Source organism: Populus trichocarpa, chromosome 10 (assembly GCF_000002775.5).
Source record: "Populus trichocarpa isolate Nisqually-1 chromosome 10, P.trichocarpa_v4.1, whole genome shotgun sequence".
In the NCBI taxonomy this organism is placed as follows: Eukaryota; Viridiplantae; Streptophyta; class Magnoliopsida; order Malpighiales; family Salicaceae; genus Populus; species Populus trichocarpa.
In genome coordinates this window covers 13,796,136-13,823,175 of record NC_037294.2, presented here as the reverse complement: position 1 = coordinate 13,823,175, position 27,040 = coordinate 13,796,136, and the positions used below count along the sequence as shown (strand labels likewise).

General features: G+C 35.2%; 3 protein-coding genes and 1 long non-coding RNA gene across 8 annotated transcripts; 2 read left to right on the top strand and 2 right to left on the bottom strand.

Moving 5' to 3' along the window:
• Positions 1-974: 974 nt before the first annotated feature.
• LOC7459818 (uncharacterized) lies at positions 975-8,317 on the bottom strand. Of its 4 annotated transcripts, none has more exons than XR_008060385.1 (10): positions 7,918-8,315; positions 7,756-7,833; positions 6,643-7,326; positions 6,381-6,483; positions 4,732-4,832; positions 4,430-4,604; positions 3,106-3,276; positions 2,920-3,020; positions 2,518-2,826; positions 975-1,101 (listed from the first exon to the last, which is right to left on the bottom strand). XR_008060385.1 is itself a non-coding variant. In XM_024611280.2 (9 exons), the coding sequence occupies exons 1-9, from the start codon at positions 8,236-8,238 to the stop codon at positions 2,767-2,769; spliced, it is 1,761 nt and encodes a 586-aa protein (XP_024467048.1). In that variant the 5' UTR covers positions 8,239-8,317; the 3' UTR covers positions 2,290-2,766. The 4 variants fall into 4 exon arrangements, 2 of the variants coding, with proteins under 2 accessions (XP_024467048.1, XP_002314836.1); XR_008060386.1 differs by having other exon boundaries at positions 1,001-1,101; positions 2,588-2,826; XM_024611280.2 differs by lacking the exon at positions 975-1,101 and having other exon boundaries at positions 2,290-2,826; positions 6,414-6,483; positions 7,918-8,317.
• A 2,451-nt stretch (positions 8,318-10,768) lies between these two features.
• On the top strand, positions 10,769-17,754 carry LOC7475561 (elongator complex protein 2). Its single transcript, XM_002315882.4, has 10 exons — positions 10,769-11,046; positions 11,142-11,229; positions 11,476-11,561; positions 11,857-12,010; positions 12,488-12,648; positions 12,743-13,417; positions 14,212-14,533; positions 15,391-15,608; positions 16,448-16,625; positions 17,192-17,754. The coding sequence occupies exons 1-10, from the start codon at positions 10,897-10,899 to the stop codon at positions 17,659-17,661; spliced, it is 2,502 nt and encodes an 833-aa protein (XP_002315918.4). The 5' UTR covers positions 10,769-10,896; the 3' UTR covers positions 17,662-17,754.
• Positions 17,755-21,905: 4,151 nt separating this feature from the next.
• On the top strand, positions 21,906-22,850 carry LOC112328946 (uncharacterized). Of its 2 annotated transcripts, none has more exons than XR_002984318.2 (2): positions 21,906-22,456; positions 22,617-22,850. It is a non-coding gene; the product is annotated as an uncharacterized LOC112328946 (long non-coding RNA). The 2 variants fall into 2 exon arrangements; XR_002984319.2 differs by having other exon boundaries at positions 22,612-22,850.
• Positions 22,851-23,154: 304 nt separating this feature from the next.
• On the bottom strand, positions 23,155-26,006 carry LOC7459817 (uncharacterized). Its single transcript, XM_002314799.4, has 2 exons — positions 24,571-26,006; positions 23,155-24,425 (listed from the first exon to the last, which is right to left on the bottom strand). Exons 1-2 carry the CDS (start codon positions 25,809-25,811, stop codon positions 23,495-23,497), a joined length of 2,172 nt encoding a protein of 723 aa, XP_002314835.4. The 5' UTR covers positions 25,812-26,006; the 3' UTR covers positions 23,155-23,494.
• Positions 26,007-27,040: the final 1,034 nt, after the last annotated feature.

Below are 27,040 nucleotides of genomic sequence, written 5' to 3'. Positions count from 1 at the left end.
AATGCACTAGTCTTGTTGGGTCTTCCAACTTTTTGGTCAAACCACAATTAGTCTTGGAACCAAAAAAAAGAAAAATATTCACCTGAATATAGAAATTAGTTCCAATGCTAAGTGGTCCGACAACAATTAAGATGGTTGTTAAAATATATTTTTTACGCAATATACAAAAATAATAATGTAAACTTGAATTATAAAAATTAAATTGTAAATTTTTTCAATTAATTATATATTAACAACTCTTAAGTAGGAAACAACAATATAATACAATTAAAACAAAAGTAAAATAAACAATATAAAAATTCAAACACTTTAAAATATATAATTTAAATAAAAATTCATATATAATTTAAATAATTTAAAATTTTCACTGAATAAAAATTAACAATCCTAAAAGAAATCCATATACTTTTGGCACTAAAATCGTGCAAAATATTAAGTTTCAAGTTTCATCACTATTTTAATTTATTAGCATTTGGACCCACAAAAATAATGGTCCCATTAGAGAGAGAGAGAGAGAGAGAGAGCGTTGAAATTGATTTACTTTCACCGTATCCTCAAGAAATCCATATCACTATGTAGTACTAACTTATTTTCACTTTCTTCAAGAGATTCGTCCATGAATGCTGAATGGGTAGCTTTGCTTTTGATTCAGAAATTCCAAGCTCTTCTTCTAGATGGAGAAGCAACTGTTACCAATCCCAACTTGAGAAATCAAGTTCAGGAAGCAACTAACAATCTCAATTTACTTCACCAATCTTTAAAAGTTTCAAGAAACAAAGAGCAGGCAAAGAGGCTTCTACATGCATTTTACTCTGCAGAAGATGCCGCCGATACCTTCCTTGTAAGAACCCTACTCTTGCAAAGGCAGAAACTGAGGGGTTACAATGAGACCATATGTCAACCCCTTAGAGGCTTTAAAGACTTCTGGATCCAATTTCTGGTTACTTTTCAAATCAAGAAATCCATGTCTCTCATAGAAGATGGAACTATCCAGAATCCAAGGAATGAGGGAACAAGAAGAGTAAGTTCTTCTTATTTAGAAGCAGGTAAAGATGTTGTTGATCTTGGTGATCAAGCGAAGGATTTGGAAGAGCACCTAATCTGCACGAACGAAAAGATTCAAGCTGCTACTCATGAAATTTTTATAATCTCGTAAACTCCGATGCAAAATCATGAATTTAATTGAGTTTACCTATATTGTACAAATCAAATCTGATTTTACTTAGATTTTAATTTTTTAATTTTAATTTATATATTAAATATATGTCAACTCGTAAAACTATACGAATCAACTCATAATTCTAATGATAATGATCTTTACCATCAAACAAAAGGAACATTTAGAATTGATATCTTTATTTTATTTTATTTTTGCTTTCAATCAAATCGTTGGATAATTTTTTCTTTCAATTCCATTCAGAGGTTAATATAATTATCCTAGAAGTCAAGTGATTGTCGGTGTATACATGCGTAAATTAACACAAAAACGAAGAAATGAAATAAAATGCTTTGTTCTTTTTAATCTGAGATTTAATTTCTTAAAACAAAACGATAATGTTATTTCAAATCCAAATATTTTATAAGGACCCGCTAGGCACAATTTTCACACACTTGTGTGTGTAAGACAAGGAAAAATTTCAGCTTCACACAAGTGAAAAGAAACCAGCCACGAAGAAATGAAATAAAATGCGCTGTTCTTTTTAATTAATCTGGCATTTAATTTCTTTGAACAAAAAAATTTTCTGATGATGTGTTCAAAAATCTATAAATCATATGTAGAACCCTAGAAAATTAACACGAGAACTTGATTTGAAAAAAGAAAAAACAGATATTGAGAATTATTCTTGAACCAAGATTTGAGCAGATCACTCGAGCTTCGTTCTTAAGTTCCATAAAAGTTGACTGGTAAAAGAATATTATAAAGAAATCAATCTGCTTGCAATTCATTTCTGGAACATGAAAAGCATCATTTCTGGAACATGATAAGCATCATTTCTGAAACATGATATGCATATTTAATATTATAATTAATATTGTAGTAGTTGTTTTTTAAATTGTTTTTTATTTAGAAATATATTAAAATAATATTTTTTATTTTTTATTTTTTATTTTATTTTTAATATCAAGATTTAAAATTATAAAATAATAATTTGAAATAAAATAATAAAAAATTAATTTTTTTAAAAAACATTTAAACGCAAAATCCAACTGAATAGCTTCCAAGCATTGAGTTTGAGGCCCTCTTTATTTGCCTGAAACACGTTTCAATTTTCCAATATTCGAAAAAAATTGAAAAAAAAAGCGAAAATAAAACAAAATAATATCGGTTTTGTTACAGGACAAGGAGGAAACGAAAGAAATGCATGTCTGATGTCTCGGTAAATAATAAGATATCTCGTCATCCCAGCTGAACTTGATCTACAAGAATTCTTTTTCATTATATCATTTGACCATGAACTACACGAAATTGAATGAATGGAGAAAAATGAGCATACTTTTAACCGAATCTTTCCTGACCTTAATTTCCCTATTATAAAACAGGATCAAAAGTCGTATAAACTTCATTTCTTCCCGGTGTTTAACTTACCAACTCCGGCAATCTTCACCGCTGGAAAGCTTCACCAAAGATATGAACGTGTGCTTGGCATTTGACTTAAAGCTGGACAGTGTTTAAATCCAAGAGGGGTATTTCAAGCCTGCAGGAAAATAGTGTCTGCTGCTACTGCAACGAATGCCATGGGTAATGAAGTTTCATTTGCTGGATACTCATGTCAGGTCATATCGGCTAAGAAATTCAATTATGCAAGGATAAACTTGCTCCACAGCCTGTACGGATTAAAAGGCATGTTACAACACATAGCACTGAAAAGAAACTATCAAACAAGATGTTACGCATTGCTGCAGTTATGAACCACTTACCAGTCTCCCTCCCACCAAATCATAATGTGCATAATGAGGACCTCCAGGTTCTCCAAACACTTTGTAGGTGGCCAAATGCTCAGGGATGAGCTTAACAGTTTCTAATGCATTCAAATCATTATGAGAAAGAAGAAAACGATTGGCATGAATGGAAGACATCTAAGCAAGTTACTGTAGTTTACACACCTTCAACAGCTACTGGTGGGCATATCAGATCTCGGTCTCCTGCTATGGCTAATACAGGTACTTTGTTCTTATGCAGATGATCCTGGTAGAAAAATTTACCACTCCTGTCACACAACCCACCATTTCGAAAAGCTGTTGCAAGCTGTAAAATAAGTTTTGCGGGTATGGTGCCTGCCAGTAAAAATCAAAACATATATTTACAAAATAGTACAATAGTGATGATAAAAAGAGGGAAACTGACTTAAGATTATCAAATAACAGTTTCAGATTAACAATGGAAAGTCATCCATCCCATTCTCAAGTGTGTATGGGGGTGGGGTGAGGGTGGCGAACAAAGTCTGTACAAATCAAGTTATTAAACCACCGGCAGTAACCGCATGCCAGTGCTTGTGAGACAAGCTTAAAATTATAGCCTGTATGGAGACAGATATTGTTTTGACGATCAAATGCATTTGAATAATGGAAAAAAGAAAAGGAAAGAGAAAAGATGGGTGTGTTAAGTCAACAATCGATCATTGTCAAAATTGTTTCTTCAATGACAATCCCTTAGATTCATCAATACCAGTTTTCCCTTTTACCCCCCTCCTTGGAAAAGCATATCTCCCAGGTCAACTGCATTAAATTGATACTTCTTTTTCCCTCAAAATCATTTTGAGGCACGTCAATGGTGTCTTGAACAACATCCCACTCTTCGTAGGGCCATGTGTGTTGTGTGTATGTTTTAAACACGGTTCATGAGATTTTCCTCATAAAAACAATATTGCTAAACTTTCCTCTTTCCTTAGAATCCCTGCCCGGTCTCATTACTTAATAGACGGATGTTTTCACTGTTGAACAGATCCCTTCAACTAACCCACTCATTTTCCCATAGTTCTATACTCATCAGTCAACATCAATACCGGGACCTTCTCCATTTATATCTGGGCCTGAGAACAGTTGTGTAATTATGGGACATTTCAACATGGCATGAATGAGTCAGGATTGCATCTATGTCCTGTATGCATAAAATATAAATTTGATTTTCCTCTGAGTCCATATCCCTAATACACTTTTACACTCTCATTTTCATCAATGTATAGCGCCAGTGGAAATATTTATTGATTTCCAACAATTCCATACTAAATCAGTGGTTACTGTTCTCTCTGTCCTCAGTCCATCACAATAAAGAGAATTTGTCATCACCTTACATGACAGAAAAAAGCAGGCTCGAATCCCCATTGATTTAACAGTCTAAACAGAGCAAATATGTTCACACACAGAAAGAGACTAAACTGAAATAGAAAAGAACGGTAACATTTTTGCTCGATAGGAAAACTGTACTCACAAAAGTTGTTCAAGACAAGCTTTTCCAACAACTCTGGATGCATCATGTCCTGTGCTGATATCAAATCATTAAGCCAAGACAAGACATAAGGAGGGCGGGTTGAAAGAGGATATGCTGCTGACAGCATTGCTCCCAAAGGAACAACAGGTACATTAAGAGCTTGAGCAGGGTCTGCCTATTTGTCAATAGTCTCATTATTAGTATCTTAAACAAGGGTATTCCTCACAAGAATTCAAAAGTAGACAGCTACATCTGACCTAGATAAACAAAAGGATGATGTGCAGAATTTGTTTTCAACTTACAAGGGGCAAAAGCAATTTGAGTCTCGACTTTGAAGGTGTGTAGTTAAGTGATGAAGCTAGAGTACCAATAGCAGCCAATCCAGAGTCTCTTCCTTCATAACCTTGAATATGATAAACAAGAAATGAATATTATTAGTAAAATAATCACACATTTATTTCTTTTTGTATTCAAATCAGAAAAAAAAAGAAAAAAGAAACCAGGAGATGGAAAGAAGACATCGTTTCAATTTTATTCCAAGGTTAGTAAATCTTGCAATAAAGGCTAACCATGTTTTCAACAGATAAACTAATTTAGTACATGTTTAATAGACGCAATCATTATTCAATGAAAGCATGGGAAACATTAAATACATATTTTTGAACAAGTGTGGTTTCAGACACTCTCTAACTCTACCATTCTGCAGACTACAGCCTCGTCTAACAAATGCAGCTAGTCATGGGCAGAACATTCTAAAGTATACATATTAAACATGCAGTGTCGGTAGTTCAACCTTCACATCAACTCCAGAGTTCAACCTTCACATCAACTCCAGAGTTCAAAATATGGGAAAGAGCCGCATTGAGTTCTTTAATTAATCTTATTCTTAAACGGACCCAACATGAGTCTTAAAGTACAGAAAAAAAATTAATTTGCAAATATCACTACCATGCTGCAAGTATCCATAAAGTCATCATGTTCAAATGTAACATGTAATGGTGTAAATTATTTAAACTCAGAAAGCAATCGGGTATTTGTAAGTGCTGCGTGAAGAATCCAGAGGTTGTCATGAGACATTCAGCAAGGTTTTTTTCTCTCTTTTCTATTTTTCTTGCATTGTAATATTTCTTTGGTGACTTAATGCAGCTAAAGCTGGCGACAAACAGACTTAGGCTTCATAAAAGTCAATGATCATCTCCACACAAGCTAGCATTCAATTGTTAAAGATTTAGAAACAAGATTAAATGTCTACTAGAAAAGGAAAAGACACTCAAAATATAGATCATGAGAAATAAAAGATAATGCTACAGACAGAGGAATGCACCATCTCTACAATATTCTGATCCATTTGATCTGCTACCTCCAGGGTGGAAGATTTTAGGAGACACTTGAGAAAGCTTCATGTTTTTTCATCTTAAAATTCCTACTACTACATCCAGTTGGCAAGTTACAAAGAACTTGGATACTCAAAGATGATCACCTGTCCCACTGAACTAGTCTTGCTTTCATTTAAAACTTGGACTGGCCTAGTATTTGGGTTATAGGTACTCCTTGTACTTCTCTAATTCCTTGGATACGAGAGAGAATCCCAGGCCCTTCACCAGAAATACTCAATCATGGTTTAAACTTCAAACAAAGATTCTAGCCAGAAGTCTGGTCCAAATTTTTTAACATTTGTAAATGCTAGATGCACATTTGAGGCTTTAGATGAGCAGAAATTTTTTTTATTGATTGGAAGATATAAAAACTTATAAACTTAATTGTGAAGGGAAAATGACTAAACCCATAGTCCAACATATTATGGGACTTGCATGAGCAACTATAAAGAATATTTTAATGTGTTGGATAAGCAAGTCTACTAAACCCAGTAACACGGAAACATGCGTGCTATGTCCCTTATAAGCAGAAGAGTTTGCAGTTACATGACACGCAGTGAGTGATGGTATCTTACTGCATCGTGACAGCATTGCATAGAGCAAGATACCTCCCATGGAGTGTCCAATAGCAAGTAATTTACCATCCTTTGGCTTGGTTTGGGCCCTTATATACTCCATCTACATGGATAAAGGTAAAGCTTATTAACGCAAGAGGAATCACCAAGAATTGTTTATAACCAAATTTCAATGATCATGGTAAAAACAATTATAATCAAAAGGCTAACTGCAAAGACAGAATGCTGCATAGAGTCTCAGCAAGATAAAATGTCACCTCACCGCAGCAGGAACATCCTCTTCCAGGTAATTATCGAAGTCCCAGTCATACTTCACAATCAAGTCAAGTTGTTTCTGGAAATCTTCTATGGTTGATGAAAGACGCTCTTGCAAGTCAAACAACTGCGGAGAAACAGATTTTTGACCTTCCTCGATAACATTAACCAGCCCTTGACTCAGATCCCTGAATTGACCAGCAATAGCTGAGTTTTGTCTTGCTTCTAACAAGCTCAAAAGCTTTCCCCTTATCTCGTTCATGCGTTCAGATAATTGAGAATCTTCTAAGATTTTTGCTATCTGATCGACTAGCTTTGCAAACATAATCTTCGATTGACTTTCACTGAGAAAGCCAGAAAGTCTCTCAGACAAACGCATGAAGACTTCTGTCAACTTTGTCACTAGTTTTGATTCATCCCACACAGTTACAATCCCTGCCAGATGTGGGTCCTCTTCAACAAAAGAAACCCTAGAATCTGACACGGGACTGGGAACCTTACTTGGTTGCTGGTCTGTAGACAAAGATCCATTTGCCATACTCTTAGTTACAGCCTCCATCTGCTCAGAGACTTCATGGGCAGCCTGCTGAACAACTTTGGGAGTTGATCCCTGTACGCTCAAACCAGCACCCCGAACCTCAAGAATCCACGTCTCAAATCCCTGGCCAGACATGTACCGTGCAAAGGAAGACTGCAACCATGAAACGAACGCAAGAGGATAAAGTGTTGCACGGTCGGAAAATACAAAACATGCAAACGAGTAGAATTAATTTTAAGATCCCCCCCTATAAAGAAGAACAGAACAAAATAATAATTCAGCGTTTGTTGGAACAGCAAACCCCTGAATTTTAAATCAAGCTCAGAAGGTAAAACCTGATTCACTGTGTCAAGCGATTTGAAGCAGTTTGAATTTGAATAGGAGATATTCGGAAAGGTCAATCGTAACTAGAAACGTCCCAACATTTATTTCGCATTCAAAGCAGCATATACTACAATCAAAAGTATGCTGCTCCGTGCTTTACTAGATAATGTTTTGCATAAAAAAATTAACTACTGCAATGAAATCACATTTATCTTGCTTGAAATGGAATTAAACATGACTTGCAAAGAAGAGTGTTACCCCAGGTGAGAGATCGTAACCAATGGCATTAGTCCCGAGTCCAGACAATAGCAACAGCGGATGATTCCTTGGAGGCGCCTGTAATCAAATAAAAAAATGATTCAAAAAGGGAGAAGATTGTAAACGAACTAGAGCATGAAATGTAGACTAAGAAGGACCGACCTGAGGAGAAGGATGGTAGCGCCAGAGAGCGGGACGCCAGTCGGAGTTGGAGACGGAGACATAGTGGAGCTCATCGGCAGTACAAATCGGAGGCTTCTCTGGAACCTTGACGACAGGTTCAGTTGACTCGGAGGAGAACGTTCTCGCTCGGAACGACGTGGGAGTTGAAATCCTACGGTACGATGATAGTAGTGGTCGTGGAGAAAAAGACCACCGCGCAGAGGAAGCGGTGGCGCGAGAGAGGATGAGATTGGGATTGATGAAGATGAGATTGGCTACGTGTAGGGCGGAACGAATATCTGATTGGATTGTTGTTGCCATTTTCTTTTTCTTCTGTATCTTGTTTCGTGTTTCTTCTATGTCTTTTGATTTTTAATTAGAAAAGTTGTTGGAGTTGATTGTGTGTTTTTATGGCCGGTCTCGGATGTTGACTTGCTTTCGCTTTTGCTTTTGGTAGATTTTAATTGCGGTGTTAATTGTGTTTTTAAAATATTTTTTATTTAAAAATATATTAAAATAATATTTTCATATTATTTTTAATATTAACATATGATCTAAAATATATAAAAAGAATTTAAATTTTTTTTAAAAAATTTAAAAAACACAACCAACCGCGTAACAAACAGGCTCGCAGGTGCGGCAACGAAGATTAGAAAATGCGGTGAGGTGGGGGTGGCTGGTGGTGATAGGGACGGGGTTCTTTTCTTTTCTTTTCCTTCCCTTCTTCCTGCGATTCCTATCATCTCTGCTTGTTCGCTTGTCCGTTATCTTCCCTTTTGTCGATGTGGGCCACAAGAGTCTCACAAAAGCCCATGACGTTCACCGTTCTGCAAACTTTTATACAAGATAAGAATAAGATTCCTCCTTTCCCTTCTTTTGCTCCTCTACAAATTTTAATTTAATTATTTACCATACAGGTTGTGAAAAAGATATATGGTTCAGTAGATTAATTAAACCGATATAAAAATTTTTTATAGAAAGAAAGATAAATAAAAAATAGTAATATGAGAATAAAATGGATGAGGTTACGGATAAGAGGAGAAAATTGGGGAGGGCCAGTTTGATTTGCTATTCATTTTTTTATTTCTGAAATTGAAAATGAAATACACTTTGACCACGTGATGAACGAGGAATATTACTAATTTCAAACCAGCACGCATGTAAAGTTACCCCATCAAAACAAAAGCTAAAAGTTAAATATTTTACTGTGTAAATTTGCACAGTAAAATTACGATTTTGTTTTTAATTGAAAAAATTGGTTGGCTTTGTTTCTGGGACATTAAAATATTTTCCATGAGACTCGTTAGTTATTATAAAAATAATACGGTTAGATTGACTCTTTGTATTTTTATTTCACAGTGTAATTATCTTACTATTCTTGGTAGCAAAAAAAACATTAATCTCTGGTTAAGAAGTTTTTTAATTTTTGATTTAATTTTCAAGCAATTAAATTACGTCATTGTCCTTATAATGTAAAATCCCTGCCTTTTATTAAGGGATTTTTTTTTATGTTTTATATTTGGTTATTTGATAATTATTGGATGTCATTAAAAACAGTAGAATAATTCTATAAATAAAAAGAAAAAAATAAATCAAAGAGAACATGAGTAGTATTAGAAAAGTTTAGATGACAAATTTTGGTGACGTCTAATATCTAAAACCTTGTTAGGGCGGCGATTAAAACATCTCGGTATCCTCTTCACGTACAAGTGGCGCATGCAGTCTTTTTGTTTTTTTTATCCTCTCTTCTATTTTATTTTCATGTTGATATTAAAAAAAAAAAAAACAACCCTTAAAGTTTGTTATCCTCAAGATTTCATCATTATTCTCTTTATTATAATTTTGGTTATTTATAATAATTTTGTTTATTTATAATAATTTATGAAGTTATGAATTTTTTTAAATCTCACCCTCAATAAATATTTTCATCTGCCAGATTTTGTTATTATTATTTTGATTATTATTTATTTTATTTTACATGGTTTTTTTAAAAAAATTATAATTTCATCATTTTGAGTTTTTTTTCTATCAAACATCATCCTTTTTTATTATTGTTTTTTTCCTTGCAATATTTTTTTTATAATGATTTGTTTATTATTGCTTCACCCTCTAATATTTAATTAGTCAAGTGTTTGGCTTCGTAGTTGAGTTCAGAATTTGAGTTTAATGGATTGCGTGTTTAAGAAATTAACTCTGATTTATGAAGTTGATACTAGATTTTTTGGTTTTTTTTTTTTTTTTAAAGATGTTTTTCCACCTTCCAACATTTTATTATTTTTTTCACTTTCTACTAAATTTTTTAGTTGTTTTGAAAATATCACATGTTACCTTGATTTTTGTTTTTTTTGTCTTTGTTAAATTTAGTTTTTATAGAAGAATTTTATTTTTAAATCAAATTAAATTAATTAACATGAAATAAAATAAACAAGCACAAAATCAAAACCTGGACTGAAATCCAAAATTCTTGCTTATACATAACTCATTTTCTTTATTTTTGTAATTTTCATACTGTACAATTTAAAAAACAGTTATCACACAACGGTTAACTTATATGTATTCCAACTAATGGTTTATATAACTACACAATTGCATAAAACATATCATCTCAGATTATTTGTTTTTTTTATACGATATAAAGATATTGTAGAATAATGTTATCAGTTTTTTTCATAAAGGTTTGATTTTAAATGTGCGCAGATGCCAAAATCGCCAGCCCGAGAAAAAAAACTATTAATTTCATAGGACCGAAGCCCAAGGAATTTGACTTTACGACCCAATCCACGGTCCAGTTTCGGAGTTGAAAAACCAGGCCCACTTTCACCCCCATTTTTTTTCTTTTCGTCCTCAGACCCCCTTCTTCTTTTTACCTGAAAAAAACTCGCAGAAGGTTTTGGCCGCTCTCTCAGCTCGATCGCTGCAGCAGTCAGCAAGTCTCTCTCTTTCGAAGAAATTTTTGAGATTATTAAAAATAAGTTGACGATGAGTGGAAATAAAGAAGAGAGTGAGGTTGAAGTGAAGAGCGTGTTCATAGGAGCAGGATGCAACAGAGTAGTGAATAACGTTTCTTGGGGCGCCTCTGATTTGGTTTCCTTCGGTTCCCAGAATGCTGTCGCTATTTTCTGTCCCAAGGTATCTTTCTTCCTCATATTCTCTGACTACCAGACTGTAACCTTGTTGTAGTGGCATTCTTAACAAACCTGGCTTTTTTTTTTTCTGCGGGATAGACTGCTCAGATTCTGACTACACTTCCTGGTCACAAGGCCTCTGTCAACTGCACTCACTGGATTCCAGGCACAAAGTTTGCTTTTAAAGGTTCTTTCTTCTTATGTGTTCCTGGGCTGTTCTTAGTTGTTTACTGCACAAAGCTTTATGTATGACTAGTGTTCTATTTGGATTCCGAGAGATGTTTAAAAAGTCAAGAAGTTTGAAAATTCTGCTTTCTGTTAACTATTTAGTTTTGCTAATTCAATACAAAGATTTTTGGAATTCTTACTTCATAGGCCAGTTAAGATTACATTTTTGTAAAATCCTAATGAAATTTGTTGTTTTTGTTGGCAGCAAAACAATTAGACCGTCATTACCTGCTTTCTGGAGACACTGATGGTGCTATTATTCTATGGGAGTTAACTCTTGCAGTCAAAAAGGTAATCTGTTTCTTCTCTTCTTCTTATGTTTTGGTGTTGATGATTCAATCCAAAATCGGTTTCATTTCATGGGAATTTGGTAAAGTTTTTTCCGTTATTTTATTGCTTACCTATATAACTTGTTGAGTCATGAACATCCGGAATCATAATCAATAGCTATGATGTTTTGTTTTAGGTAGTTGTTACTTTGTGTAGTGTTTAAATAACTCTGGGCATCTCTTACTTTTAGAAAGCAATTCGGAAACTTATATTCTATAATTTTCTTTTTTCATCATTGCGTTTCTTTTATTTTCAGTGGAGGCAAGTGTTGCAGTTGCCACAATCACACAAGAAGGGGGTTACATGCATAACTGGAATTATGGTTTCTGAAACAGATGCAATTTTTGCATCGACTTCTTCTGATGGTACAGTTTATGTGTGGGAACTGGTCCTACCTTCTACTGCTGGAGGTAAGCAAGTAAAAATTTTTCGACTGTTTCATTTTCATTGCTATTGAAATTTAAGGCCAAACAATGTTTAGTTTGCTTGTTCTTGGCATCGTTATAAATCAGACAAGAGCTTGCTATGGAGACGACATATGATGGAGATTGTTTTGTCAATTAGAACTTTCTTAGTTGACCGATGCGTGTTTTCCATGTATATAATACCTTGTTGAACTATCTGTACAAACTTCCAGTTGCCTTTTTACTCTTAAAAATTTTGTGTGAACATTGCATAGAAATGGCTATTATAATCAAGCTACAGAGTTTTGGTTGCAGTTTGACATCTTAAATGTTGATTGAATTCAATAACCCCAATCTATACTATGTACAGATCATGGCTTCTCTACAACATTTATCCTAACTTAGCCTATTTGTTGTCATCATTGATGAGACATTGAACTAATTGCTCTTGATGATGATTAAAGCTCTATTCGCTTGTTTTAGGTGAATGTAAATTGTCATGTCTGGAGACCCTATTTGTTGGTTCAAAGCCTATGGTGGCTCTTTCATTGGCAGAATTGCCTGGAAATTCTGGGCATATGGTCCTTGCTATGGGGGGATTGGATAACAAAATTCATCTTTACTGTGGGGAGAGGACAGGAAAGGTAACCAACTCTGAATCTAAGCCTACCTATTTTCCAGCACAAAATATTTTATGTGCATCTCAAACATGCTGGTTTTCTTTTCTTATGTATCCAGTTTGTTCATGCTTGCGATTTGAAAGCACATACAGATTGGATCAGGAGTTTGGACTTCTCATTGCCCATATGTAATGATGAAGCAAACAGCATTCTGCTTGTAAGTTCGTCTCAGGACAAAGGCATCCGCATATGGAAGATGACCCTTAGGGGTTCACTGACCAACAACCAGGGTACATATAGGAAAGAGGAAATAAGCCTGGCATCTTATATTGAGGGTCCTGTACTTGTTGCTGGCTCTTCCTCCTATCAGATATCTTTAGAGTCTCTCTTAATTGGACATGAAGATTGGGTGTATTCAGTGGAGTGGCAGCCCCCTTCAATTACTTCTGTAGAAGAAACTACATACCATCAGCCACAAAGCATTCTGTCTGCTTCAATGGACAAGACAATGATGATCTGGCAACCTGAAAGGAAAACTGGTATCTGGATGAATGTGGTCACTGTTGGGGAGTTAAGTCATTCTGCTCTAGGATTTTATGGGGGCCACTGGAGCCGAGATGGAAATGCAATTCTAGCACATGGATATGGTGGGGCTTTCCATCTATGGAAAAATGTTGGTGTTGATGTGGATCATTGGCAACCACAGAAAGTTCCATCTGGGCACTTTGCTGCAGTGACAGATATTGCATGGGCGAGGTCTGGAGAATACATGATATCAGTTAGTCTTGACCAGGTAATGTTTTGTTCATGATTTAGGAACTGTTTCATGACATATTTTTCCTTATTGCGAGTCTGCAAAGTTCTTTCCAGTTAATTTTAACAGGCTAAAACGATATTAAATATACAAAATGGAAAGTTAATCTGGTAACATGCAGTGAGCCATTTGATGGACCAATAGAATCTTGAAACTTGAAATGAATAAGAAAAGTCTCCCAAACAAAGAGGTATAACAATAATCAATATCAGAGTGCTTTATAAATATGTTTTATCTCATGTCCTCTTACTGTTGTTTAAGTAGACACTAGTTAGTATGTGTAACGATATGAATAGTGCTTCTACATATGAATGGGGCTGTGTGGATCACAAAAGGTGGGGGCATACATGGCAACAAGAACATCTCTTTGACTTATCATAACTTAAGTTCTTGTCCAAAAAAAAAAAAAAACACTGTAAGCAAAAGCATCAGAAAAGAAAATTCACACCCACTTCGGTTTTATCTTGTCAGCAAGTTGCCTGCGAATTTAAGGAAGAGAAATTACTTAGCCTTTTAAAGTTTTCTATTTTTAGAAAAAAAGAAAATAAAATAAAAGAAAAGGAATAGTTATGGGAAGAGCTTAAAAGTAGCAACCTTGAAGACATTCATGATAAAAGTTGAATTTCTTGAATTTTTGTAAGTGTTATTCTCGTATTATTGCTTAGTAAAACTGGTTGTTTACCCCTAATAAAAATTATTTCGTGATTTTGCATACATACATCTGAGTTTTACATGTTACTTCAGTCACTTTTGACAAATAGTCTTCATTTCAGACAACTCGTATTTTTGCTCCATGGAAAAACAGTGCTTTTCTCACAGACGAGGAATCCTGGCATGAAATTGCTCGCCCTCAGATTCATGGCCATGACATCAATTGTGTGGCCATCATCCAAGGAAAGGGGAACCATCGTTTTGTTGGTGGAGCTGACGAGAAAGTTGCTAGAGTGTTTGAAGCTCCTTTATCCTTTTTGAAGACACTGAATCTTGCCACTTGTCAAAAGTCTAGTTTTCCTGAAAACCTTCAAGTTGATGTTCAGATTTTGGGTGCAAATATGTCCGCTCTTGGCCTGTCTCAGAAGCCTATTTATGTTAACAGTGAGTGTCTCTCCCCCTCTCTATATATGTATGTCAGTGTGGAGTACATAAAATCTCTGCATGTACTAATCTTGCAGTTTAATAATATCTGCAACAATTCGAAAGTCTTGGACATGGTTTGCTTCTTCTAGATGAATTAAAAATGTCAAATACCTGATGCATTCTTAGATTATGGAACTGACAGTTTTAAGCATTCTGAGAGGGAAAAGTTTTTACTTCTCTTCATGTGACATTTTAAATTGCTACAGCATATCTAGTGCAATGAAAGTTTGCAAGGTACATAGTTACTATAAGTGAAAAAGGCACTGTATTAGCCTCTTTAGCCATTCTTGCAATCGTATTCTTATGCCAGTCAGCCTTTTGTTTTATGTGGACTAGGTTGATGCATCCCTACCCTGCTCCCACTCTTGAGCTCCACCCTCCAGATCTATAGATACACATATTCCAGCACATTGTGTCTGCAAGTGTGCACGCATGCCTGTGCATGTATTTGCCTAACAAATAAGACTAGAACCTGTTACCGGGTATGAAAGTGAAAAAGTCTTGGTTTTGAAATAGAAGGGGTGAAACTGTTGGGTAACAATTTCATAAAAAAAAAAACAAAAGGGAGGACTGGTTTCAAATTCTTCCTCTGGACCATGCTTTGTTGGGGCCATAATTAGACAAAGGCTCTTCATTGTCAGTAATAAAAACAAAAAAAATTAATGACAAGCCATTTTTTGTTATAGATATCTATCTCTTAAACTGATGATGGTTTCACACTACTTTTTCATAAGAGAAGACCAAGATTTCATGCAACTAGCAACAAGTGCAAGTTTCCAACTAAAAGCATTTTAACTGATGTTTTTGTTTTGCAGCTGTGCAGGAGACCCCAGAAAGGAATGGGAATGATGGTCTCGATACCCTCGAAAGCATTCCTGATGCAGTTCCAGTTGTGTTCACTGAACCTCCCATTGAAGATCAGTTGGCATACCACATATTATGGCCAGAGTCACACAAACTTTATGGTCATGGAAACGAGCTTTTTTCCCTAAGCTGTGATCATGAGGGGAAGCTTGTCGCTTCCTCGTGTAAGGTATATGCTTATAATACCAAATGTTACTTTTGTTTTAAACTCTAGTGTGAACTTCAACAAAAATACCCTTAGGCATGGGAAAGGAGAAACTTTTTTGCTTATAGCTGTCCTTGTTGCAACCAGTATCCTACTTAATTTCCAAATAAAGATGGAGAAAAAATTACAGGACTCCTATTCCAGTCATGTTCCTTCCAATTTTTCTGTGTTTAGTTTGATTCAGCATTTTAGCTGCAAAAGTACTTACCTTTGGGTGGATGGCAATTGCTTGAGTGCTTTACTTCAGCCATGAACGTTCATGTTGGGAGAGACATTTCTGGGAAACATGGTCGATAATTGTTCTGGTGCAAAGTATGTATTGTAACTGGAGAAGATATTATATCATTCAAGGGAATACTTGTTCTTTAGAAGTGATTGCACCCAATAAACATGCTGGAATATTATGTCCATTGGCTTCCATAGTAAAATTTATATGAAACTAATTTGGTCTCATTTTCACTGCTATTGGGAACAGTGGCGTTTCATAAACATAACTTATTTGGGAACTCAAAGAAGTGTGAAGGAAGAAAATCTTTTTATTTGAAGTTGAAGTGGACCAGTAATGAACCAGGAGGGCAGCTCATTTGAATACATCAAAAAAGTTAATTTAAACTGGAGAATATATTATAAACTCAAACTAGTATGAGTGGCTCCCTTGCAACAACTTGTATGGAGTGGCATTCTTTCCACTACATGTATGGATTTTTAGGCAAGTGCATATGATTGTTCTAAAATTGCCACTGCAAACACACAGGATGGTTTGGGAGTTGTAAATTTTTAATTATATATTTTATGTTTTGCAGGCCCAGTCTGCCATGGTAGCAGAAATATGGCTATGGCAAGTGGGCTCCTGGAAGGCAGTTGGTCGTTTGCAGGCACATAGCTTAACAGTGACACAAATGGAATTCTCTCGTGATGACAGTATGCTTTTGGCTGTGTCAAGAGATAGGCAGTTCTCCGTTTTCGCAATCAAAAGAACAGGTACCCCTTATCATGAATTTATATGCTACTCTTCAGTGTCATCATCCTTGTACTTGTGGATTAAATTAAGGCTAAAGCATGTGCTATATGGAAATGGTCAGAAGAGAGATTTGCTTGAAAGTGAATAGCAAGAGTAAAATAATTTTTATGTTTTTCTTCTCTTTTCTTTTCTTTTGAAGATCTGGATGAAGGCTGACAACAGCAGAACTTTAGACTTGTCTAGAATGTATTACTTCATCGCAGTTGGTTCCGTGGATCATTGCTTTTCTGTTGTTGACATATGACTCAGTACTTATACCACTGCATCTTCTGGGGCATTTGATTGCATTTTCCATGTTTGTTTCTTTCATCCAAAATGAGATGTTAAAAAGTCAGTGCACTTTATTTCATTTTCCTCACTCAGCAATAAATTGGACTCCGAAACTATTCTCTGGGGATGAAAGTACACGGTTCTTCAGAAACATGATGGGATTAATTTTATGTGTAAACTTGCCTTTATAATTCAAGACTCCATGAAACTTCATAGCATGCTATGATCGAATCTTTTATTCGTGATATTTGTATAGGCACAGATGAAGTTAGTTATCAGCTTCTAGCAAGACAGGAGGCACACAAGAGAATTATATGGTCTTGTTCCTGGAACCCGTTTGGTCACCAATTTGCAACTGGTTCCAGGGACAAGACAGTGAAGATCTGGGCCGTAGAGCAAGACTCATCAGTTAAACAGATGATGACTTTGCCACAGTTCAGCAGCAGTGTCACTGCCCTGTCATGGGTCGGTATTGATCGTCAAAGTAATCATGGGCTTCTTGCAGTTGGAATGGAAAATGGACTCATCGAATTGTGGAGTCTTACCATCAATAAGAGTGCAGCTGCCAATCTTGCAGTCCGGTTCGATACTTCATTGTGCCATGTGTCTTCAGTGAATCGACTGTCATGGAGAAACCCTGAAAAGAGTGAAGAATGCAGGCGAATGCAACTGGCTTCTTGTGGAGCTGATCAATGTGTGAGAGTGTTTGATGTGATTACTAAGTAAACAAGTTATTTTTTTTTTTTATCTCTTAACAAATTTTTATGTATCAATTAATGACACGTTCTAATTTCCTAAGTTCTCTGATTTATGTTTTTCCTTTTCGTGTCCCGTGTCAGCTTGACAAAGATCACATGAAACCAATCCATTTCTTTTTCCTGAATTTTCTATATAACATACTATGCAGAGGCTAATTGTAGGTTTTGTAATTCCAGGTGTTTTATCTGCCTCATTTGGAAATGTAGTTACAGTTGTTTTTTAAAATATTTTTTATTTAGAAATGCATCAAAATAATATTTTGTTTTTATTTTTTAAAAATTATTTTTAATATTAACGCATCAAAATAATCTAAAAATATTTATAAAAAAATTAAATTTAAATTCTTTTAAAAAAATTTTACAAACATAAAAACAAGCAGGATCTTAGTAAGTCGTGACAAATAATGTACTTAGGCAGCGGTCATAATATAAGCAGCTATTTGGGCTGGACTAGGTATCTTTCTTTGTGGTCTCTTTGATAGGTAGCCTGCTATGACCTCCATGCATTTTTGAAACTCCATATTTTATAGGGGTGAGTAAAAAAATTAAAAAACCGAGAAAATCAAGAAAATCGGAAAAAAATAACCGAGCCAAACCCAAACCGAAAAAAAACCAAGCCAAACCGGCAAAAAACCTAGTCAAACCGAAAAAACCGAGCCAAAATCGGTTGAACCGGTTTTTGTCTCGAAAAAACCTAGCCAAACCGAAAAAACCGAACCAAACTGGTTTGAACCGTTTTTGTCCTAAAAACCGAACCGAAACCGGTCAGTTTGAACTGGTTTCGGTTTTTCTAAAAAAAATAAAATTTTAATTTAGTTATTTTTTTTTTAATAAAAACCAAACCGAACTGAAAATGATGACCCCTAGTATTATTTCATAAACCAGCCATTGATTGTGGCAAAGAAGTGGAAGCCCTCTCCTCATGCGCGAATGTGAAGCTTCAACGATTTATATATATATATATATAACCATATAAAAAAAACCAAGGATATCTCTCTAGTCTCCTCGCATTCAAGGATGGCATGAGAATTGTAGGCGCAGTCATTATTTTCTTTGCTTTCTCAGCAAGCACGCCTGGGCACCAGGTCAATTTTTGAGCATTGAATGTTAGATTGTCAAAGATCCCAATCTATTGCTCTAAGCCACCCAAACCCTTTAAAGAGATGCTTAGCCACTGTAAATAATTTCTCTGAAATGCTACTGCCAGCGCTTCTTCTTCTTCTTCTTTGGCGAAAGAGAGGCTCAAATCTAAGAACATTGAGACACAGAATATAGATAACTTGTTAAACTAGAAGCTCATTGCCATTAGCGTTATTTGCGCAATTACAAATTACAAAAAAATAAAAATAAAAGCCATTGAAATGCTGCGATCCAACTCGGGTTATCATACAGAATATTTTTCGCTTGATATCCTTTCTCTTTTGAGCTGCCCCCTTAATTGTAAATAATTAAATATTTCGCTTTGTTAGGAATGATGGCTCGGGATGACGGACAAAGAGGTCCTCGTTTGGCACCTGAGAAAGAAAGGATTCTCTTTTTTCTTTTTTCTTTTTTTAACAAATAGAGCCTTGTTAGGAGAGATGGACTGTAAAGAGAATGGATGATGAGATAATTTCCTTGTTTGCTACAATGGATAGAGAACTAATGATGGATTCTTCTTATCCTTCCTTGCAAATAATTTTACGATCCAACTGAATTTGGAGAGCTCGAGTGCCATCATTTCCCCCCCCCCTTGTTTGTTAGTCAGATTTGATGGATGGATTAACGTCCATCTTTCTCCTCGGCATCATCCCCTTTTGTCCTTTCTTACCAATTACTATAAGAAACTCTAGAATGCGTGTTCTTTCACTGTTCAGCTACAATATTCACAAGCACATGAAACATTATGGATATATTTTGTATTTTTTAATAATTTATTTTGATCCTTAAATTTTTATTTTAAGCTATTTAATCCTAATTAAACATTAATTGCTTCTGATTTCTTAAGTAATGGTGGAATTAAAAGAAAATGAACTCAAATAAAATGGGCATCAAACATGGATGTTGTGTCAGAAATTTTTTAAGAAATACACTTAGATCCTTAAACTTTAAAAATAACACAAATTAGATAATTTAGATCTTTTTAGATATCAAAAAAATCAGTTTTTATACAAAAATTTATTTATAATAATTTTCAGTTCCTGATTAGAAAGAAGAGAAAAAATGATCACTAGATTCTAGTAATGAGAGAGAAAGTCGTTGTTCAAATCATTTACAACTATCAAAATGGATTTTTTTGGTCTTCATGGGATGGGTTCTACGACATGAGAGGGGCTTGATGGAGGTTGTTTAGAACTTCAATATTGCCTAAAGATAAATCTAACCTGGCTAGATTTCATGTTTCTAGACTCTCTTTTTTTTGTATTTTGAATTAATAGATTGATTTATGGGTGTTCAAAGGATATTGATGAGGTGTTTCTAAGTTGAAACAACTTAAGAATTGGGTTATCTTCTATAAAAGAGGTGCTGCCTCGATCTCTGGCCACCATTTGATAGTCAAAATCTGGGCTCGCAAACGACAAGTCATTTTAATATATATATATATATATATATATATATATATATATATAAAAACAAAAAAAAAAAACCTAGGTGTGCGGGCTTAAAGGCTCATCCACATGTGTAGGATTTTCCTTGCAATGACTCGAAAGCGTTGGGCCATGAGCTCGAGAATCTAGATTATTTTTTGGCCCTTTTTTTAAGGTTAAATATAAATTTTAAAAAAAATACTGAACCGGGTTGTATTCATGACCCAGAGTACAAGTTTGACAAGTTAAGCCACAATATCAGCTATTTTATTTCTAATATTGATTTTCTTAATTGATATATTTTTTAATGTCTTTTTTCATAAATAATTTTTAAATTCATGTTTCAATTAATCTCTCTCCTTTGTGATTTTGTTTAACATTTTTTGGATGAAAACTTTATTTTAACGGTGTTGTCTGTATTTAGTTTTTGAAAAGATTATTCTCATTCATCTCTATTTTCTTTTTATCTTTTATATAGATTAACTTTATTTAAAAAAGTAAAAAATATTTATCTTCATATAATATTTCTAATATATGTAGCCTTGCATTATTTTCTTCTTCTTTTATTTAATCAATTTAATGTGTGTCTATTTCTATTATTGATTGATTGAATAAAAAATAAAATTTAATAAGCAAATTCAGCAAGCACAATCAAGTAAATATCTTGTCTTATTAAATTAAATATCTTGATCTATATATATCTCTTGATTTTTTCAGTTTTGTTTTTAGTTATCAATAATGACTTTTTTCCCGTTTATTGACACTATTTAATTTTTATGTATAAAAACACATTGAAAAAAAATCAGTATATACAACTTTTTTGTAGGAAAAAAATAATTGTCTCGCGGCAGAGCGCGAGTTAAATAGCTAGTTAAAAGAAACTAAAGGAGGTGTTTTTGTTCTTATTGTTCGCCTACTCACACAACACCATGGATTGGAGCGGGTTTTTTTAATTTTTAATTTAGTTCTCAAGTTTTTATTTTGTACAATTTATCCCTTTTGAACCAAAATTAGCATTCAATTGTATATTTGTTTTAGAAGGGAGGGTTGAATTGAAAGATAGGGGACTAAAGCAAAAAAAAAAAAAAAAACAGGTAGAATAGGTGGTGGATTTGAAATTTATTTCAAGAGTTCATTTTAGTCCTTCATCTTTTTGAGATATTAGGTAATCAGTCCATGTAATTTTCAAAAATCTAAATTTGATATCGAACTTTATGTTCCTCATTTTTCAGTCTTTTTATTCCGTCATTTTAGTTGTTTTTTTAATTCTTTTCAATTAACTATCAAATTAAAAATTTATTGTTGTCTTTTGATTTATTTTTATTTTTATTTTTATTTTGCAAAATTTAACCCTCATTATTTTCATTGTTTTTTTTCTTGGATTTTTTGTGTAGTTTTTTATTTGTGTAATTTCAACCCACATAATTTTTTAATTTATAATGCTTCCAGTCAAATAACTTAGGTTATGATTTGAAAAATTAACTAAAATTGAAAAAAAAAATTAATATTTGTGTTCGGCTTTGTTTATTAATTTTTTTTGTTGCTTTATATTTTTATTGTGTTATTAAATTAATCAAAATTTAACTTGTAATTGAAATTCTTTTATTTATTTCTCTGAAAACATAATTGTTTCCTGACTTATTTTTTTTTCATGATTAAAAAAGTTAATCTGTCCGTGACTTAGCACGGGCCAGCAAGATAGGACAACCTAAATTATGATCAAGGAATGCGATGGCGTGGAGTGGAGGCAGCATCAAGTCCTTGCTTAATTAGTCCAAAGACGAGGCTGATTCTGTAGCAAGCAGGCAGCAGAAACACGTGTCTGGTTTGATAATCAGACCCAAACAGCTTAATTTCTCCCATCTCAAAAAACAGAACGCAAAACCTCGTACGCTAGTTAATGCAGAAGTAAAACAAAAGAGAATCTAACGTTGCTGTGACAGTGCAGTCACATGACAAATCAGTGACTCGCGGTGAGCATACACACAATATCCTCTCTCTCTCTCTCGTCTTTGGCTTGTTACCAACAACAGGAACAAAGTTGATCTGATCTGATGAGATTGTAAAGAAAGAAGGAAGGAAGGAAGGAAGGAAGGAAGGAAGCGTAGCCTTTGTTTTGTTTTTATGGAAACAGCTTTCTCAAGACAGCGAACGCAATGGTAGTGATCATTCAATCATGTTGAGTATTGATAGAAGGTAGTGTCTTTTTCAAAGAATCAAACAATGGCTATAATTTCATAGCATGAATTAAGTCCCCTACTTTAGGCTAGGCCATGTATATGTGTCTCTCATTTCGTCCTCAAACAATCTACTTGAACGCAACTTCACGCATAAATTTCTTTGTTTTAAAGTGCAGCACAAGAGATGATTGAAAGGATGGTGCTTACGTGAGCTTAGAAGAGATGATTGAAGAAGAGGAAAATAACAGGTGAGGGCCGAAATCTAATTGTGCATTATACCTTCATAATAATAACATCAAAAGACTGGGAAAAAAAAGAGGCTCCACCAATTATTATGACATCAACGATCAAACTCTGAACCTCTTTTCCTGGCAACTCCAAAATGAAACGGTAAAATTGGGGCATGAATATCAAAAGGCAGCAAAATGCAAGTTCACTTAAAAGAGGCGAATAAGAACTTGACAACCATAAGAGATCTTTTCGCCATGGTTGAAGCTGCTGCATAACACAACAGAAACGCAGTTTCGAACAGAGAGCCTGTTTAAAAGGGTGGTGGGTAGCTAGAAGAACTTCATGGCAGATACGAGACAGTTTAGCCAAGGATTTCTCTAAATCCATTTTGTTTTCATTTGCCAAATTTATTTGTTTGAGAGTTTCTGCTAGTTATGTTTTAAGTAACAAAGATAAAACACAAAAGACTGGAACAAGGTCATATGCAAAAATGCAGGCCTCCTGAAACATAGATTTAAGAAATTCAAAGCTCTTACAACTTGTGTACATATTTATTCAACAACTGATATGTGAACTGCACAATCACACGATATATGTAGTTTGAGCTTTTACAGTATAATCCCAGACCACTTTCATTTCCTATGACAGTAACAACATGACGTAAAAGAAAGAGTGAAGACGAGCAGAGTTCCTTATTATCTACCACAGATACATAAATACAAACCAATACCAATTCCAAGACAGACGCTAAACAGAAAAATGAAATATATAAACCACACACCCTTCTTTCAAAATTGTGTCTTCTTTCCTCTTTCAGCTTGACTTACATTGCCTGTGAACTTCTGATCTGCTGCTTGATGTTGTCACTGGCAAACTGTACGGAAGATTCTGGCAATGCTACAGCAGTAGCTGCTGTCATAGTTTGGTACTGAGGCATTGCGGGTGCCATAGGCTGGGCATAGTATATCTGACCATGTGCATGGTCACCAAACTCATAACCATAATTAGCAGTGCCAGCAGAAGTAGGGGCAACAGACTGGGAAGGGTGATGAACTTGAGAGTAACCAACATATTGCTGTTGATGCTGGTTGGAAGGGACCTGAACTAACTGTGGCGTGCCTGGAGTTGCTGTTCTATAAGCAGCCAATTCAGTTTTTGCAATGTGAGCATTTCTCATGGGATTGAAAGTTGTGGGAGTGGGCAACATGTTTGGATTGGGAGGTGTTTGAGGGCGGCTAGAAGGGATGGTAGTTGTTGGTTCACTGATACCAGGTTGTTGGACAGGTAAATTGTAAGCTTGGGGTTGCCTTGCCTGCACATAGTACACAGGGTATTGCTGATCAATCTGAGGATGGTGATGGTGTTGCTGCTGGGGAGGGTATACAGGATAATATGCCGACATTGGCACTGCCCCTGTGGGATGATATTGAATATAATGAGCACCAGCATGCATAAATTGCTGTTGTTGTGGTTGCTGTTGCGGTTGCTGTTGCTGTTGCTGTTGCTGTTGCAGTTGCTGTTGCTGTTGCTGTTGCTGTTGCTGTTGCTGTTGATCGAATTGGTGCTGCAATACATACCCAGAATCCTGAACCTGTTGTTGAATCTGAACTCGAGTGTTCGGATCAGAGATAGTATTGATCTTCGAATCAACAGGATGAGCAGCAACCCTGTTGGCTCCAGATGGGATTTGCACAATTTGGTCCTGATAAATCATGGGCTTTTGTCGATTTATAGCATTGCTTAGACTACTATCACTGAAACATTAAAACAAACACAGACGACCCAATTCAAAATCTAATCCTTTCTTCACAATTAAACTAACAATCTAACCATATCATTCAAATTTAATAAAAAAAGAAGAAGCCCAAACCAATATAAAAGGAATAATAAATTAAGTACCTTGAAACTGACTCTGGGGATGGCAAATCAATAGCACCACCACCACTGCCAGACCTCTGTTGGTTCTGAGGAATCGAAGTCTGCACCTGAGTCTGAGGTTGCGGTGGCTTTCTATAAGCAACAGGAACCCCATGGTCGGATCTCTCATCATCAGAGAAAACCCGATTCTGATACTCACCAACAACCACTTGACCCCCAACAGGTACACCCGGCGACGCAATCGCAACAGGCATCGGTGGCGGCGGCGGCGATGACAGAACCACAAACCCATCATCCTGCCTCTGCCCAACACCAGCACCAGCACCACCGACAGTCATTTGAGCAAATTGATCCTCAATTCCCACCGCCACTTTCTGATCTCTAACCCCACCACCATCCTCCACATGAACCCTTATCGGAGGCAAATTCGCAAGCGAAGGCGAAGAAGAAGTAGACCCAAAAGACGACGTAGTTTCCAGCATAGGAGAATCAGGAACTGAATGAACATCTTGCTTTACAACACCCTTGTTCGACCCCTCCCCATCTCTACTACCACCAGCAGCAGCAACTAAATCAACATTACTGTTATTATTACTGTTGTTTCCATTATTTAAACCATCACTGCTATCATTGTAATCAAGACCCAACAAACAATTAACCGAAGCAGAATCTGAAAAACCTCGGTTCAACAACCCCGCGGCAGCAGCTCCGTTCAAAGCATTCAAGAACCAATCTTCCGATTTCGCACTGTTTTCAAGAATTGGCCCAATAGACTGCGACAACTCCGGCTTCAAAGGGAACAGAAAGAGGCGCAAACGCGACGGTTTTGGACCGTTGTTGCTATTCGTCCGGTCATACTCATCGATCATGTTTTCTAAATCTTCATCTGTAGTGACGGAAATCAGAGAATCCAAGTCTTCGCTTGGGAGTTGGTACTTAAAAATGAAGGGTAGGCCGTTAAGGAGAGTGTTGGAGAGGCGAGAGGAGAGTGAGGAGAGAGTTGAGTGACGGTCGACGACGACGATGCGGGTGTCGCCTCCTACGTAGCACAACGACTTGTCGTGTGGGCGAGGGACTATGTGGCCGCCATAAGAGCACATAAGGCGGAGTTTTGAAGAGAGAGGGGGCAGTGGGTCGTCGAAGTAGTTGGAATCGGTGTTGCGGGAGCGAGGGGAGGAGTCAATGGAGTCTGGATATGAATTGGGGGTGGGGAGGGTGGTGGTGGTGGTGGTTGCGGCGGCGGAGAGAGGTGGTGGGTCCATGGGAGACTACGGTGGTGGGTTGGAGGCGGAAGAGAGAGAAGGTAAAGGGGGATGGGGCAGTGGAGGTTGATGCTCTTATAGGTACTCCACGCCGGGTCTAGGTGGGTGTCCTCCTGCTGTTATTTTTTCTTTCAAAAATTTAAGTATTTAATTAGATTTATTTTATTTTATTTTTTAACCTTTTTGGGAGGAGATAAAAAATAATAGGAGACTGGTGAGAGGGAAAAGGGAGGAAGGGAAGTTGAAATAAAAGCTGTGGACAGTGAGATGGGGGTTGACAGCTAGCTAGTTTACTGATGGGTCACAGTGGGGGGGTGGGGTGGCTATCTAGTAGAACAAGTACTATGTTAGTCTTTACTCTCGGAGTTTGGATTGGCGCACTTTAAAGAAAATATTTGGGAGTTGAAATTGTATTTTTTAAAAATTTAAAAATAAAACTAGCTGAAAATTAATTTTTTTAATGTTTTTAAATTGTTTTAATGTGTTGATATTAAAAATAATTTTTAAAAATATTATTTTAATATTTTAAAATATATATTTTAAAATAATATTGTCTACCTTCAATAAAATATCTATTGAAATTGATCACTGCTAATTAACGTCAAATGCAGGTAATTTCAGAATTAATTAAAAATAGGATTGGTATTATCCTAATTTAGCCCTCCAAATGTTTTGGATGTGTTCATTACCATAAAACTATTTTTCTTTTTCCTTTTCCTTTTCTTTTCATTTTTTCTAATGAAAAGTTGGAAATTTTGTTTATTTCTTTGGAAAAAAAAACATTTTTTTCATTAAAATATACCAGGATTATAAATTTTTTTCATAAAAATCAAAACTATAGTTTATAATAGTTATTTTAATATTTTATATTTATGATAATCTAGTTGTAGAATATTAATTTTATTTCATTCTAATTAAAAATTATTAAAAAAAATTATTGTTAGCTAAAGAATTATTTATATTAAATTTGTAATGAAAATTAAATTTATGACACCGGCTAGATATGAAAATATAAAAAATGGTTCTGATCCTTTATACTGATAAAGAATGCTTGTTTATAAAAGATTTTAAAAAAAAAGTTGTATTATTCATGTTTTTCTTGGTCTGATAAATAATGAAAAAACCTGCGAAAAAGACTTTTAAAATGCGTTTTTCAAACCTGATACTAATTTGGGAAACTGAAAAACTAATATTCTAATTTTGATGGAGAAATATTATATTTAAACAAA

What these genes read in the sequence shown, in the direction of transcription:
- LOC7459818 (XM_002314800.4), bottom strand. Translation starts at nt 8,238, where the DNA reads ATGGCAACAACAATCCAATCAGATATTCGTTCCGCCCTACACGTAGCC. An exon ending in AAGAGGATGTTCCTGCTGCG is followed by an intron (nt 6,484 to 6,642) that starts GTGAGGTGACAT and finishes TTATCCATGTAG; the next exon opens with ATGGAGTATATAAGGGCCCA. An exon ending in ATTTGGTGGGAGGGAGACTG is followed by an intron (nt 2,827 to 2,919) that starts GTAAGTGGTTCA and finishes TAATCCGTACAG; the next exon opens with GCTGTGGAGCAAGTTTATCC.
- LOC7475561 (XM_002315882.4), top strand. Translation starts at nt 10,897, where the DNA reads ATGAGTGGAAATAAAGAAGAGAGTGAGGTTGAAGTGAAGAGCGTGTTC. An exon ending in CACAAAGTTTGCTTTTAAAG is followed by an intron (nt 11,230 to 11,475) that starts GTTCTTTCTTCT and finishes TTTTGTTGGCAG; the next exon opens with CAAAACAATTAGACCGTCAT. An exon ending in TTGTCGCTTCCTCGTGTAAG is followed by an intron (nt 15,609 to 16,447) that starts GTATATGCTTAT and finishes TATGTTTTGCAG; the next exon opens with GCCCAGTCTGCCATGGTAGC.
- LOC7459817 (XM_002314799.4), bottom strand. Translation starts at nt 25,811, where the DNA reads ATGGACCCACCACCTCTCTCCGCCGCCGCAACCACCACCACCACCACC. An exon ending in TCCCCAGAGTCAGTTTCAAG is followed by an intron (nt 24,426 to 24,570) that starts GTACTTAATTTA and finishes TTAATGTTTCAG; the next exon opens with TGATAGTAGTCTAAGCAATG.